At 49.5% G+C, this 13,731-nt stretch overlaps 1 protein-coding gene across 1 annotated transcript in view; it reads left to right on the top strand.

Annotated features, from left to right (window-relative positions):
• PRTG (protogenin) overlaps window positions 1–13,731 on the top strand; it is a 94,627-nt gene that overhangs the window by 58,936 nt on the left and 21,960 nt on the right. The window contains exon 12 of the mRNA XM_084816484.1: window positions 13,141–13,236. Coding sequence (XP_084672610.1) covers window positions 13,141–13,236 — 96 coding nt within the window. The remainder of the gene's footprint in view (window positions 1–13,140; window positions 13,237–13,731) is intronic.

Here is a 13,731-nt window from a genome sequence, read left to right as displayed (position 1 = left end):
GACCCTCCCTGGCAAGAGGAGTGGTCTCGCCAGCCCCCTTGGGTGCCTTGCAGCAAGCCAGCTCCTCCCTCTGGACCTGGCCACTGAGGTTGAGAAAAGGGCTCTGATGCTTGGCAAAGAGTCAGTCTTGGGATCTCGTCCCTGGCTTCTGCAGCAGAGCACAGAGTGAGCGCTGTCAAATCATCACCTTAGCCAAGGCGGCGAGTTGCCAGCAAACTGGCAGTCTGATTTGGGAGAGCTGTTTTGAACATGGCATGCATAGCTTGGGATAGAAAGATTCGGTTTTTGTTCTCTCCCCCTTCAATTTCTGCAAAATCCCAGAGCTGGTGGCTTGTATTTTCTGTTAGTAAAAAGCTTGGCCTGAATTAATCTCCGTGCCCCCAAGTTGTGAAATGATGTACATGCTGAATTCCCACTGCAGGGAATTGAAGAGGTAAGGCAATACCTGTGGGACTCCCTGTTTGATTTTACAGACTGGCTGTGGTCACCCATCTCTCTCCAGCGAAATGCTGTGTGTGTGGGCACAGGCAGCAAAGTTGCCAGTTGGCTTTGGGGAGCTACCCCAAACCCCAAGTCCTTGTCTGGATTTCAAGAGGGACCACAAACAAGGGCCGGAGGGCCAGCACCATTGCCAATGTCGACTGAATCGTGGTTCCATGGGCAAAGGGCTCTTGAGCCTCGTGCGGTGCAAAAGCCAAGGGCTCTGCCCAAGCCTCTTTCTCTGTCCATGCTGCAGGAGAGAGGAGTTAGTGCCCCCCACCCCACTGCGCTGCTGCCTGCCCTTGGGAAGAAGTGGCCGAGGTCCATAATGGCCTCCAAAGGAGACAGGGACTCTGCTAGGGGCCTGGAGGTCTCCTGGGTGCCTCCTTCAGTGTGGTCTACCTCTGAGCTAAAGGACTAAGGGGAATGGTACCCTTCCTGCAACTGCTTGCTTGTTTCTGCCTCTCCCACTCTTGGGATGGGCCCAGTGTTATAAGCTTCCCGCTCCGAGCCCAGGAAACCTTTACCCTTCCTAGACTCAGTTCACATAACTGTGGTCGTATTCCACAGTGACTAAAGCCGTCCGGAGGGCCATTGTTTCTGTGCAAGGCCTGTTCAGGCGAATACGCAAGGAAGGGCACTGCTGGAGCATGGATTTGCCCCACGTTGCTCAGCGTTGCTTTGGAGATCACATCTTTGGAAGGACTGCTGTTCCATGTTAAACTTTATCCTTTATCCGTAAGTTGTATTTTGTTCGTAGTTGTAGTACCATTTCCTGTTTGTCTCTAAAATGCATGGTAGGGGCAGATCTGTTTTCTGTTGGTTGCATTTATTGTTAGCCAAAGCTTTGAACCTGAAATGGGTAGGAAAGCCCAGCACCCCGCACTTCTCCTCTTACACATCTTTTGTTTCAAAGGTAAACTTCTTTGTCTCCAGTTCATTATGGAAAATTTTAATCAAAGTTCTGGGCATTTGTCCCTTTTTAAAAGCAGGATCAGGGCGCTCATTTTGTGGTGCTGAAATGCTGAGCAGACATCTGCACTAGCAGCGTAGCTCTTTGGATACCGATTAGAGGCACAGCCTAAAGGGTGCTGTCTTGTCCCAGCTCTATTGTGATGATGGTGGCTGCACAAGGCCACGTCATTTCAGTGTGGCACTCACATGCGGTTGCTTTCCAGTGGCTTGTGCCCTAGGATACTCTGTGCCTGATGAAATGAGACAAACACCGGATAAGGAAATGAGTAAGCATGAGGGGGTCTTCATATCAGCTGTAGCCTCTGTTTAAAGCAGACTGAAACGGACCCTTCTGTTAAGCAAAAACGGGATTAATACATTGTTCTCATCACCAGCCATGTGTTTTTATTTCTATCAATAGCTGGTACAATATTTGTTCATAAAAGGCATTTACTTCTCATATAAGCAGCTGTTTTCTCTCCCCCCATTTCCCGGTTCCCATTTGTAATTTATTTGTTTGGGACAGAATTAGTCCTGTCATTCAAGGTTGTAAATAATTTTAGCTTGAAGGGCAGGAAATTGCAGTTAATTTAATAACATTTCATTTTTTGTTACTTGGTCTTCTGGGGAGGCTGGATGGAGAAGAGGCTGGATGGAGAAGAGGTAACTTCCCCCAAGATTTCTCATAACAAATACACTGTGGTGATGTTCTCTTGAGCATTGAGGGGCAGCTACACAAGAGTGTTCTCTGCATTCCGGAACCACTCCTGCTCAGCTTCTCACTCGTGGAGGAGGACTTCCTAGTGGATTGGGCCCTGCAATTGATGGATTGATTTCTCGCAAGAGCTAACAGTCATTCAAATGCATCTTATGGACAATCCTCTGTGGAAAAAGATTTGCTTTACTTGTGCAATTTCTCTTCAGAGAGTGAAACTTGCTCAAAATCTGGTGAAATCAGTGGTAGGGAATGTCAGAAAGAAAGAAAAAGAGCAAAACTCATTTCAAGAGCTTATGCTTTTTCTTGGTTCTCAGCCAAGAATCTCCATTCCATGTCTGTCTGCTCCATCTTTGAGGACTGCAGAGCAGCAGATACAGCAGTAGGAGGATTGGGAGGGGACACAGGGGTGGTGGTGGTGCAGGATTTGCAATTGTGAGTCCCTAGCTGACATCATTGGATATAATCCAGACAACAGACAGGGTGGCAGAAGCAGCAGCTTGGTGGATATGGAGGCACACTTGGAACAAGAAGAGGGAAGGAGGGAGAGAGGCCTGATCCGCACAGGCTGGCCTATCCCGGGATGACGAGCATGTGTGAATGAGCCTTCGCAGATAATGATGTACCACAGGTGGAATTATCATATTGCCTGGAACGCAAGGACGCTTTTCAGTGGCACTGGTCCACAGGCTTGCCGAGTGCAGAGATATCCAGTGACGCTCAGGGCAAAGTAGAAGAGGGAAGGTGGCGTTCCGCTGCCCGCATCCTGGTGAAATAATTGGTGCTGGGCCTGTAGTACAGATGCACCCTCTTTCGGTTTGTAGAAGAGGAGCTTTGCACGTTAAGGAGGTTGGACCCACGCGCAAAGTGGAACAAAGAAGCGTGGCTGTGATTTTTTGGCATGGAAACTGTGGCCAAACTGATGGGGTTAACTGGAGTCCTCGGTTGCATGGGTGGAACCAAAGCTAGGCTCAGTGCAAGGCCTATGTTCCGCATGGGAATGTTGTTTATATTAAATGCTGTGTGTATTGGATGGAGCTGATGTGGGACCAGTTTGGGACCAGCATGTGCACATAAGCACACTAGGGAATAAATTGCATTGGATTCAGTAGAACTTACTTCTGAGTAAACATATAGGCTTGCACTGCAAATTTGTTTGCTTGGAAAAAGCTCACCTCCTGGCATGGGCTTTCCGGGGGGCTTTATCTTGAAAATGACACATTTCGACTCTGTTACTGAGTAGCAAATATTTTCCCATCCATGCTTTGATTCTTGAATTCTTTCACTGCATTTTATGACTGTCTTTAAGGATAAAAATGAGTTTCTTTTCTTTTTTCTTTGAAGATGCTTTTAAACTTTGTAGTTGCAGATCAATATGTCTTTTGGAATTGTGCTCCTTAAGTTTTAGAAATGGTGAAGGGACTTATTCCTGGGTATTTTACTAGTGAAGCCAAATAAACTGGGAATTAAACTTATGTTGCCCAGAGATAAGTGCCATCCTTTTCAGTCCTGATTTGAAAAGCAGGCTTTTGAAGACAGCTTAGAGGGAACTCAAGGAAATTAAATCAACATTGTCTATTAATCATACTGTGTGTCAACCTCCAGACCTCTTTCCCAATTGTTCCCAGTGAATGTGAGGGACCATTAGATGTGTGAGGTCTCTGAAGGTCCAACCAAGTCAAATGGGAAGATTTTTTTTAAAGCCACCATTAGCACATGAAAGAGAGTTCAGAGTGAAAAGAACATACGCACGCACAAATAGGTATATTTAATACTTTGGTTAATAAAAATTGCAATAAAAACTTCATGAAAACTTCAGTGATCACTATCTGTAAGATTTTGCTGCTATCCAGGAACTGATACCTTGATCTCTGGAAGTGTAAATGTGCAAATGACATGAAATGACGTTAGGGAAATACTCTGCAGTAGGCACTGATTAGATCATTTTGAGGGCTCAGGCTGAGAAGTGGAATCCATTGGTGCATCTCTTTATTCCTCTCCACCACGCCATGGTAATTCAGCCTAAGTATGTGTAACTGACATGAATGTGTGTTCTTCCTGTTTACCGCTGACTCCATCTCCCTCCGTCCATTGCATTCTTTTTGTCGAATTATAGATTGTATACTCCTTGGGGCAGGCACCTTCCCTCTTCCATTGCGTAAGGCACCATGCTCGATGATGGCACTGCAAACAAATAATTCCTTTGAACCTAAACATGCGCCTGAAGCACAATTCATAGAGAGCTTCTCCTGCAGAGCCTCCCTTGAAATGAATGGAGCTGTGCAAAAGCACTTTACCTCGGGGTTTACCAGGCTTGGAGCGGGGGTTGCTCTGCTTCATGCTGTATGGCCAGAGCAGCCACTGGGGACCCTCGTCTTTTGTGAGAGCAATCATTTTGTCAGTCATGGAAAGGAATCTTCCTGTGCTTTGGTAGAGGGAATGACCAAGAGGCGCCCCTTGTTCAGTTGTGTAGCTGAAACTAATTCACACAAACGTACAAATTTCCCGAAGGTGTGAGATTCCCCATTTTGCACGCAAATTGCCTCGCTAATGAGGAGAGCGCAAACTTGTATTCTGACATGCTTTGCTCTGTGGCAAAAGCAAATGATGAATTCCCTTAATGTGGGAGAAGGAAAGAGTGAGCGGGGGGGGGGGTGCTTGTGTGAGGTACACACCGCCCCTGTGCTTTCCTGAATCTGTAGGTTGGACCCACAAAGGGACCTGCTGGGCAAGCAGAGCAAGAAGTGGCTAGTGGAAGACGTGGGCTAGGGTGAGCCAGGCACCTTGGATTGGACCTGTTTGCGGGGGTGGAGGGGCCCCCTCGGCAACTTTGTGAGACGATGTTGCTCTGAAGCCCTGCCCAAAATGGTCTCCCTGGGAGGCTCTGCCCCTGATCCGGCCCCTCTTTGGGCATGGGGAACCCAGTGTGCTCCTCCAGGTGCATCCCATCGGGAAGGACCTTCCTGTCCGTTTCAGCCAGGGAAGCCAACTCTGCTACTGCACTTGGGTCTCCAGACAGAGGGGAGGCATCCCTGTGCCTCTGGCGGGAGGGGCCATCCCTGAGGAGCCCAGTGCCGGTGGGGACCTGCCCTGGTGGGCGTGCCTGTGGAGCTCTGTGCTGGCCTCCAGGGTGGGGGCCCTCCCTTGAGCTCTGAGCTCAGGTAAATGGACAGGGGAGCATCAAAAGCATTTGCGTGAGGTTTGGGATAACTGGAAACATCTTTTTATTTGTTTATGAGGGAGGGAGCAGGGGGAGGGTGTCTGTCTAAAGAGCCAGCTGAGTGTGAACTGCAGTGAAGGGGAAGTGTGTGTGAGGTTTGCACCAGAGGAATCCAGAGCGGATCGTGTTTGCTTGTAGAGAATGATGCCAGTTGGTTCAGCAAAGGGCAGGTACGTGGACAGCGCTACAGGTATGGAGAGAATTGGTTTTGAGCATGCGAAGCCATGAGGACTGCAAGCAGTGTGAGCATTAATCAGGAGAAACAGGAAAGGACTGAAGGCTTTGGGTTTGGACCAGCAGAATTCCAGAGTGACAGTCTAGTAAATGTCCGAAAAAGTGGCCCTTGTTCCCTGCATTTGTGTCTGGGACGTGTGAATAGCATTTGGGGAAACGATGCTTCAGGCTTGCCTGGCTTGCCAGACACCACATGCCATCTCCATCCATTCTTTTCTCATCCCGTTGCCACAAAGTGCTTTATACCTAATAAGTTAAACATGTCTCCCCGAGCGGGAAGGCCCAGAAAGCCCCTTGCTTTGTGAGCTGCCTGCCTTGTGGGTGAGGGAGAGGCTTCAGCCCGCAGATGGTTTTGCAATGAAAGCCTCCACCTCGCCGCAGTGCAAGAAATGATAGATGGTGTTTTCATTTTGCTGCTCCAAAGGGTCAAAGTGCCATCGAGGGCCCATGACAGCCCAACAGAGAAATGTTAGTTCTGAAAGGAAATTTATTTCATAGCTCTAGGGGAAGTTTGGGTGCCCTGAATGGATTCCCTCTGTCAGTGTGTAAAAATGTATTGTTTGTAAGATAACGCTGTATGTCAACACAGTCCATATGAGTGTGGCTGTAGCAGCCACTTAAGCAGATGTTAAGCCAAATTTGTGGCACCTTCTTGTAGTTTCTGTCAAGAAACCTTTTAGAGGAAGAACCTCAGTCTGCGGATAAAGGAGCTCATGCATTATTTTGGCTCTTTCTCTCTGTGTGGAGGCCCTGGGGAATGTAATCTCTTCTGAAGATCACGCGTGTTCTTGGCTTTGGCCTGGGTGACCCAGGGGAAGGACCTGCTTCTGCCTCTCCTGTGTCCTTTTCCAAACGAGGCCGTGGGGCGGGTGGGGGGCCATAGCACCAGCAGACTCGCAGTGATTCTCTCTGAATCAAGAGAGTCCAAACGTGCTGCTTTGGTTGGCAGGCACATGACATTTCCTGAGCATGCGGATGTCCAGCACCCTTCAGATGGCTACTTGGATTATTGTGTGTGGAATGAGGTGGTACAACTGAAACGGATATTGTTTGTGATGCGATTAGTGGCAAGCGATGCAGCGCTCTCCTCTTACCCCTGCCTGAGACATTTTGGGAACCTTTTGTATCAAGTTCTATTTATTTTTTATAACTCTGTAGAGGCTGCACATGGCTATGCTATACAACTCTTGCTTGGGAAGGCCACCTGCATGAGATGTTCCCCTTCAGTTAGGAAATTGTAGCCAGATTTAAAACAGAAGGGGGGAAGGGGAACAGGATTATTTTTCCCACTGCAGCAAGGCTGCCCCTCAGCTATTATGTCCTGATGTGTTATTGTCACTGAAAAGTCACTTGTAAGCCTTTTGCAGTGCAGAGGGCTAAACGGTGTCTCTGGTAGCTTTCCCTGACATTCAGGTTGCAGGCCTGGAATCCAGGGCCCCTCCCCTCCCCTCCATCCCAACATAGCCTCTTTATAATTCCATTTAAATGGCTGTTGTCTGAGAGGTGAGTTTTAGGGGCCATCGGATCATCTTACAAAGCCAGACCAATGAACGGTGCCCAATCCCCTGGGCAGCAACAAAAGGGAGGACGGGGCTCTTGGAAGGAAGGACAAGCACAGCGGATCCAAATGAGATGTGAGTCATGAGGCCAAAGCCTTCAGCAAAGCCAGGTTGTTTTTAGGCAAACCCAAACGTCCTTGGTCAGGCTCCGTCTTCCAAACCCGCGCAGCATTCTGCGTTGGCTCACTTCGGGCGGCATGCCGAAATGCAGTTTAGAACTGAAACAATGATGGGGGCCTCCAAATGTCTCAGCAAAGCATCCCTTTGGGCTGCTCGTCTGTGTGTGGTTTCCGTTGGCTCACCACACCCACGTCTGTGGTGCAGGAGCCTCTGGGGCAGAGTGGTGGCCGTAATTATGGCTTGTCAGTACAGACATCATGCCAGACCAGTTAGCACGCACGACTTAGCTGGCAAGCCTGCTTCAAATCATGGTTTCTGATTCTGGCTTGCTAGCTGATTGCAGGTCATGGATTTCGAATTCAGACATCATCCCCGCAAGCCGTAGCGACATTTCCCTAATGGTGGTTTGGCGTGATGTCTGAACAGAACCAAAGGAATCCCATGCTGCTGAGAATCTCCCCAGCATTTACTTATAGTGCAGGGCAGCATATCCACACCACCACCCCGCAGTGGTGTGGGATGCATTTTGGTGACTTTTGAGGGGGTTGTGTCAATTCTATTAATGGGGGGGCTCCATTATTTATAAGAGGAGGCAGCAGAAGGTTTTCTGCTTTCCCCCACGTCAGCAACAGAAGCTTTGCTAGTGGCTCAGGGGGAGCAGAGCGGCACTGGGCCGTCCACTGGCACGCTTGCTGCAGTGGGGCCCAGAGCGACGTTGTACAGCTGCCGCTGGGCCGTTCTGCGACAAACGAGGAACGCTGCTGGGTCACTCAGGGCAGCTCCACCGCCGGCTGAAATGCTGACAAAGTGTTGGCTGTTAAAAAACGGTGGGCAGTTGAAAACCTCTGCCACCTCGGCTCATAAATAAGAAATGCCCTCGCAGAATCAAAACCTACCCCATCATCCCTTTTTTAAAAACCCTCTACCTGCAAAGTCAACAAAAAAAAATGCTAATTTATGTATTTAGTACATTCATGTCCCCCCCTTCCCTCTAAGGAGCTCAAGTGGAGTACTTTGTCGTCACCTGCAATTTATTCTCACAACAACCCTGTGAGGTAGGTTATGCTGAGAGAGTGCCCTGGCCCACAGTCACCAGGGGAGTTTCATGGCTGACTGGGAGTTTGAACCTGGGCTCTTTGGTCTTACACCAACACCAGTCACTACACTGGTTTTATGAAGCGACTTGAAACTTCAGGAAAACAGAGGTGGTCTTGAAGCCATTGCTCCCATTGCAGTTGCCACACTGTGCTTTTATTTTCGTATGAGTTTTATTTCCATGTGTATCCTGCCTTTCAAGATATAGCACCAAGGTGCCTTTACAAATCCAAAGTCTTTCAAACGCGCCCCATCTTTTTCCAAGGAGATTTTGAGCATCTTATCTGGAGAGCTGACCTTGCGCCTAAGGGTGGCCTCCCCTCTGCCTTCCCTTTCCAGCTGCTGGTGCTGGAGGTGGACAGTGAGAGAGGCCATGTTTTTACTGCCAGTGGGCGGGGGGGCGGTGTTTGTCCGGAGGCCCCTTCAAGGGGGCAGAACAAAGCCACAAAAAGGTTGGCGTCTTTTTAGATTTTGACAGATAAGTGGGAGGCCCACAAAGTCAGACTCTTCCATCTGGTTTCTAGCAAACCTAGACTTTGTGTAGTGCAGGATTTTCCCCTCTCACTTGATTCATGAAAGAAACCCCTCCGACTGTAGCCCCCTCCCCAGCATGTCAGCCCCTGGGGTGGGCGAGGGGGGCATTTCTGATTTTTCACAGCTTGATGGGAGTCATGTAAGAGTCCTCTTGTAATTCTGGTTAGCGACAGAAACTGCAGTTCTCCTTGGAGAACAAGAACTGCCTTAAGATCAATGCGTTCACTCCAGTATTTATAAGCCAGCATTTGGCTTTCCACCTAATAGATGTTTTCAGGGCCTTTGCAGAAGCGATGCATCGATGGGCCGTTGTCGTCGTCATCGTTGCCTGTATCAGTGGAATCTAGCGCTGAGAGGAAGCGACTCCGAAGCCCCCCTGCCCACCCCAGGAAGCGGCCCGTGAGGCGGCCTCCCTTCTGCTCCTAGCTTGTGCTCTGGCACCGAACTGCGCGCCTGGCTTTTTCTCTATGCCTTGAACTCGGAACATATTTGCTTATTCTTGTAATCGGTTTCTGGTGTATTTACATTTCTGCGCTTCAGACGTGCATTTCTGAGGGTCGGGTTTCTCCCTGCTGGCCTGTTCCCACCCTTCCCCCTCGCCAGTCCCTGGACCCCTCTCTGTTGCTTGGAGCGGGCTGTGGTGAGTCCCAGGTCCTGTGTCAAAGGCCACGACCCCAATGTCAGAGCAGCCCTTGCTGCTGGCCTCTTTTTGAATGATGATCTGGAGTTTATTGTGTTGGAGGGGACGGGATGGGGGCGGCCCAGTCACCCTGGCAGGGCTCTCCAGCCGGAGTCCGGCTCAACAAAGGAACAGGGAGTTTCACGGAAGCACAAAAGATTAAATTAAAGTTGGACATTTGACTAGAGAGCTGTGTGTGCTTTAGAAATCCTTCTGGGCTCCCCATAATGCTTTCTTCCCTTAAAGGGCAACCCAGCAAGACAACTCAAAACATTTTAAAGAATCCTAGCGAGTTGGCTTAAAACCTTGCTTTGTATGAATATTTGTCAAGTCCCTTTGGCTCAGAATCAGAGTGAATTGCTGACATGACGTTCTGACTTCAGCCAGGCCTGCATCTCTTTGGAATGATGCTTGCTCTTGGATCTCTGATTTTCAGATCAGAAACAGGATAATGTCCAGTGGCCCAGGCATAATACGAGTTTGCATTAAAAAAAGAAAAACCTTGAGAGAAAAGTCACATTGAATGCGTGCAATGTTATCTCCTGCACTCTTTGCTCCTCCCTTTGGCTTCCCAAACTTTTATCAGCCATGAATGAGATGTGGGGCGGGGGCAGGGCGGGGGCTGGATACTCTGCTTGGAAAGAAGAGAAAAGCCACTCGTGGTCCTGACCTCGGATTCCTTCTTAATTTTATCTGGCCCTGACCTGTTGGCTCAGTTCTGCCTTCTTTGGAGGCTCACAAACGTGTAGCAGCTGAAAGAAACAATGGCGGGATTTTCAGGGATTGCGGCATCATGCTCTGCTGACCTCCGCAGGGAAATCGGCAAACAGAGGCCTTCTGTGAAGCTTTGGCCAGAAGCCCCCAGACGTGCCGGGGACAGTGGAGCTGCTCGTGAGACTTCCTTGGTTCATTTAGGGTTCTGGCTAAGCGAATTCTGGACTCGCCCCCGCCCCCCGTGAAAGTCAGGGAGCGTTAAGTGCCTCCGTGACACGTGGTTCTGAAGGGCGGGCGCAGCCCCAAGCACAAACGATGGTCTTGACGAGGAAGCAGGAATAGTGACTTTGAATAATTCCTGAATGGAAGCGTCCAAGAGCCATGTGGAGTTTTGAAACCAGTCCTTGGGGAATACTGGAAAAATTGTGGGGACCTAGTTTGTTTGGAAGGGATGCATGGCACTTTTGAATAGCACAGGGATCTCCTTCTGCCCAGTTATATGAGGCTGGGCATATTTAGGGTCTCCACCTTGTTTTCCTGACAGAACCTTCAGTATCTTTGTGACAGGCAAAAGTCCAACAGATGGACCAACTCCAGCATGGATATGCTGTGGGGGGAAGCTACATCTGTTGAATTTCTGCCTGTCATACAGCTATTAAAAGCTCTGTTAGGAAAACAAGGAGACAACTGTGGTGATAGTGGCAGCAGACTGAAGTGGTCACTCAGCATTACAGCCGTTTTCCTCCGACATCACTTCCTATAGGGGCTGAAAGGCCCAGAGGATGCCATGCTAGGTGGCTGGAGGGCATCCATCATGCTGCCCTTTGTTGTGGCCAGGTGAACGTTTCAGAACTCTGCACAGCTATTGGACGCTTTCGTTCAGAAATTCTTCGTATTCACCATTCCTCGTCCTTCAGATTCCTTCCTTGCCAAGATGGTCTTTCACCTTCTGAAACTGCAGCCCCACTTAAAAGCCACTGACGCAGCACCGCACAGCCCCCGGGCTCCAGCATCCAGCCTGGGGCAAGATGTGTGCCCTGGCACCAGCCTCCCTGCTCTCCCCGCTCACAAGGGCCTCTCTCCATTAAGTGGAGATGCCCGTCCTTGCCTTGAGGAGCATGAAACGCCTCTCGTGCTGTCCGGCAGAACTTGTGTTCATTAACAAAAGGGTGGCAAAAATCTCAATTCTCCCTCTGGCCCCCATTCAGAGCACTATCCCGGAGTATCCAGATCTTTCAGATACGACTGCAGCATGTGGTACCTTTCTTCAAACTTCGAGAATTTGGAAAGGAAGGGTCCTTGCTGGGAGTCCTTTGCAGAGATCTTTGTGCTTTTCTCTTTCCATTGAAGCTACAGTCTAGAGTCTGGCTAGAGCTATTCTAGGTGGGCGAACCTAAATTTTGAAAGCACGAAACATTTTCCAGCAGTCTCTCAAAGTGCACAGCTACTTCTTCGGAAGAAAGTGAGTTAGCCCCCTCTGGCGTTTTGCTGTGGAATGTCCCTGCACCACCTCCGGATGCTTGCAGATCAAAGGACACTTTTGGAGTAGGGGAGCAGACAAAGGGAAGCAGACCATAAAAGAGCAGGAAGCTGGCTGGCTGGCTGGCTTTTCACACTGCTGAGAGAGGAGGTGGAGGGTCCTGCCACCTTGTGATGCTCCCCTGCCCCACCATGCCAAATTTAGATACGGGCGCTAGTGTCTGTTGAAGAACTTCAGCTGCAAAGATGTTTTGTCAAATGTGTGACACCAAAGCTGCATGGACTGTGAGCAGAATCAACCTCCACTCTCCCTTGCCGTCAAATTCTGTTCTTCATCCCAGCCCTCCCCCTTGAGGAACTCTAGGTGACCTACATGTTCCCCCCGCAACCCTCAACCCGAGAGGCAGGTCAGGTGGTGAGATGGTCACGACAGCCCAAGGTCACGCAGTAGCGGGTTTTGTGGCTGAGCAGGGATTTGAACCCAGATCTCCCCAGGCCAACTCTCTCACTGCTACCCTGCGCTGGCCCTCACCTGGTGGATCAGGTCTGCTGCCCTGTGTAGCTCCACTCATGCTGTTCACACAGAAAGCCTCAAGGGAGACGCTTGATGGGAAACGCCGGGGCTCAGTGGGAGAGCGCACACTTGGCCTGAATAAAAGCCCTTGTGAGTCCAATCCTGGCATCTCCAGCTTGGGCCAGGAAAGACCCTGGAGCACCGCTGCTACATGGGCCAGGGGGCTGACTCAGCAGATGGGGGCTTCCTGTGTTTCTCCTATGGCTGGTGGCATCGCTTTCCGTGGCTTTTTCTGAGTCATCAGTAACGCCTGTGCATGTGCCAGCCACTTGACAGATAGAAACGCAGCTGTGTTGCAGGGAGTCTGGGCGCTGCGTCCTGTCAAGCACCCTTGTGCAGCCAAGCCAGCAGCCCCCAGGCCACGGACGTTGCTCCTTGGCCGTGTGAGCTCCGTGGGATTCTGTGGAGTGAAGGTCCTGCTCTTCGTGCTCAGTCCAGCTAAGGAAGTCTTTAAATGGGGAAAAACTGCTTTTCTACTAACATCTCTAAATAATAAAATAAACACCTTTTGTACTGTGTGTGTCAAGGTGGGTTTTCATGTTTTGTGATTTAGATCAGAAAGGTTTCCTAGCACGCAATTACTTTGGAAGCCATTTTGCCCCCTGGCTGTGTGAAATGTTTTTGATTCCATGCCATTGTCCCATGTGAATCCTGATACACACAAATGAACTTCCCAATTTATTTTGGGGAGGGGCCAATGCCCTGTAGACAGAACAAAAAAACTTGTGTTTCTCCTCCCTCCCTGTCTGTCAGTGAATGAATTGAACATTCTTCTCTGTGCAGATCCCAGAAGAAAGTACCACGTCCGGCTTCTGGCCTACAGCAGCATGGAGGAGGGCTACCAGGCAGATCAAACCGTCAGCACGCCTGGATGCGTCTGTGAGTGATGGGACTTCTGCCAACATCCCCTGCCCCCCTTATTCTTCCTGACAGGTGTAGTGGTGGCAGTGAGTGGGTGGTGATAACTGAGCCCTCTAACAGCTTCTTTTAAACGAAGCATTATGTGGATATTGTGAAGTCTGTGCCTATGGAAAGGAATTATTTTATGTGTGTGCAAATGAATAGATGGCTATACATGGTACATCTTCAAACTGGCTGGTTCATTTCCTCTTTACCTGAAGCATTTTTACCCTTCTGTTTAGCTGAAAAAGGCTCCCAGAGGAGCTTTCAGAGGTGAATAATAAGCCCCTCTTTGCCTGTAGGGTCACAGTGTAAAGGCATGGCACAAAAGGAAAAGTGGTTGGGCGGGAGGAGGGAGAAAGCAAACTCAGACACTCGTTCTTAGTCCGATTACTTGCTGCCGTAACATTTGGGCTGAATAGACTTGTTTGGTTTATTGGGGTTCTTTAGTGGCTGGGGTATTAATGCCCTAAT

Source organism: Heloderma suspectum, chromosome 11 (genome assembly GCF_057233095.1).
Source record: "Heloderma suspectum isolate Gila_16-S chromosome 11, 16-S_ref, whole genome shotgun sequence".
NCBI classification, from domain to species: Eukaryota; Metazoa; Chordata; class Lepidosauria; order Squamata; family Helodermatidae; genus Heloderma; species Heloderma suspectum.
The sequence above is the reverse complement of the archived record's forward strand: the minus strand, read 5'-3'. Positions and strand labels throughout refer to the sequence as shown.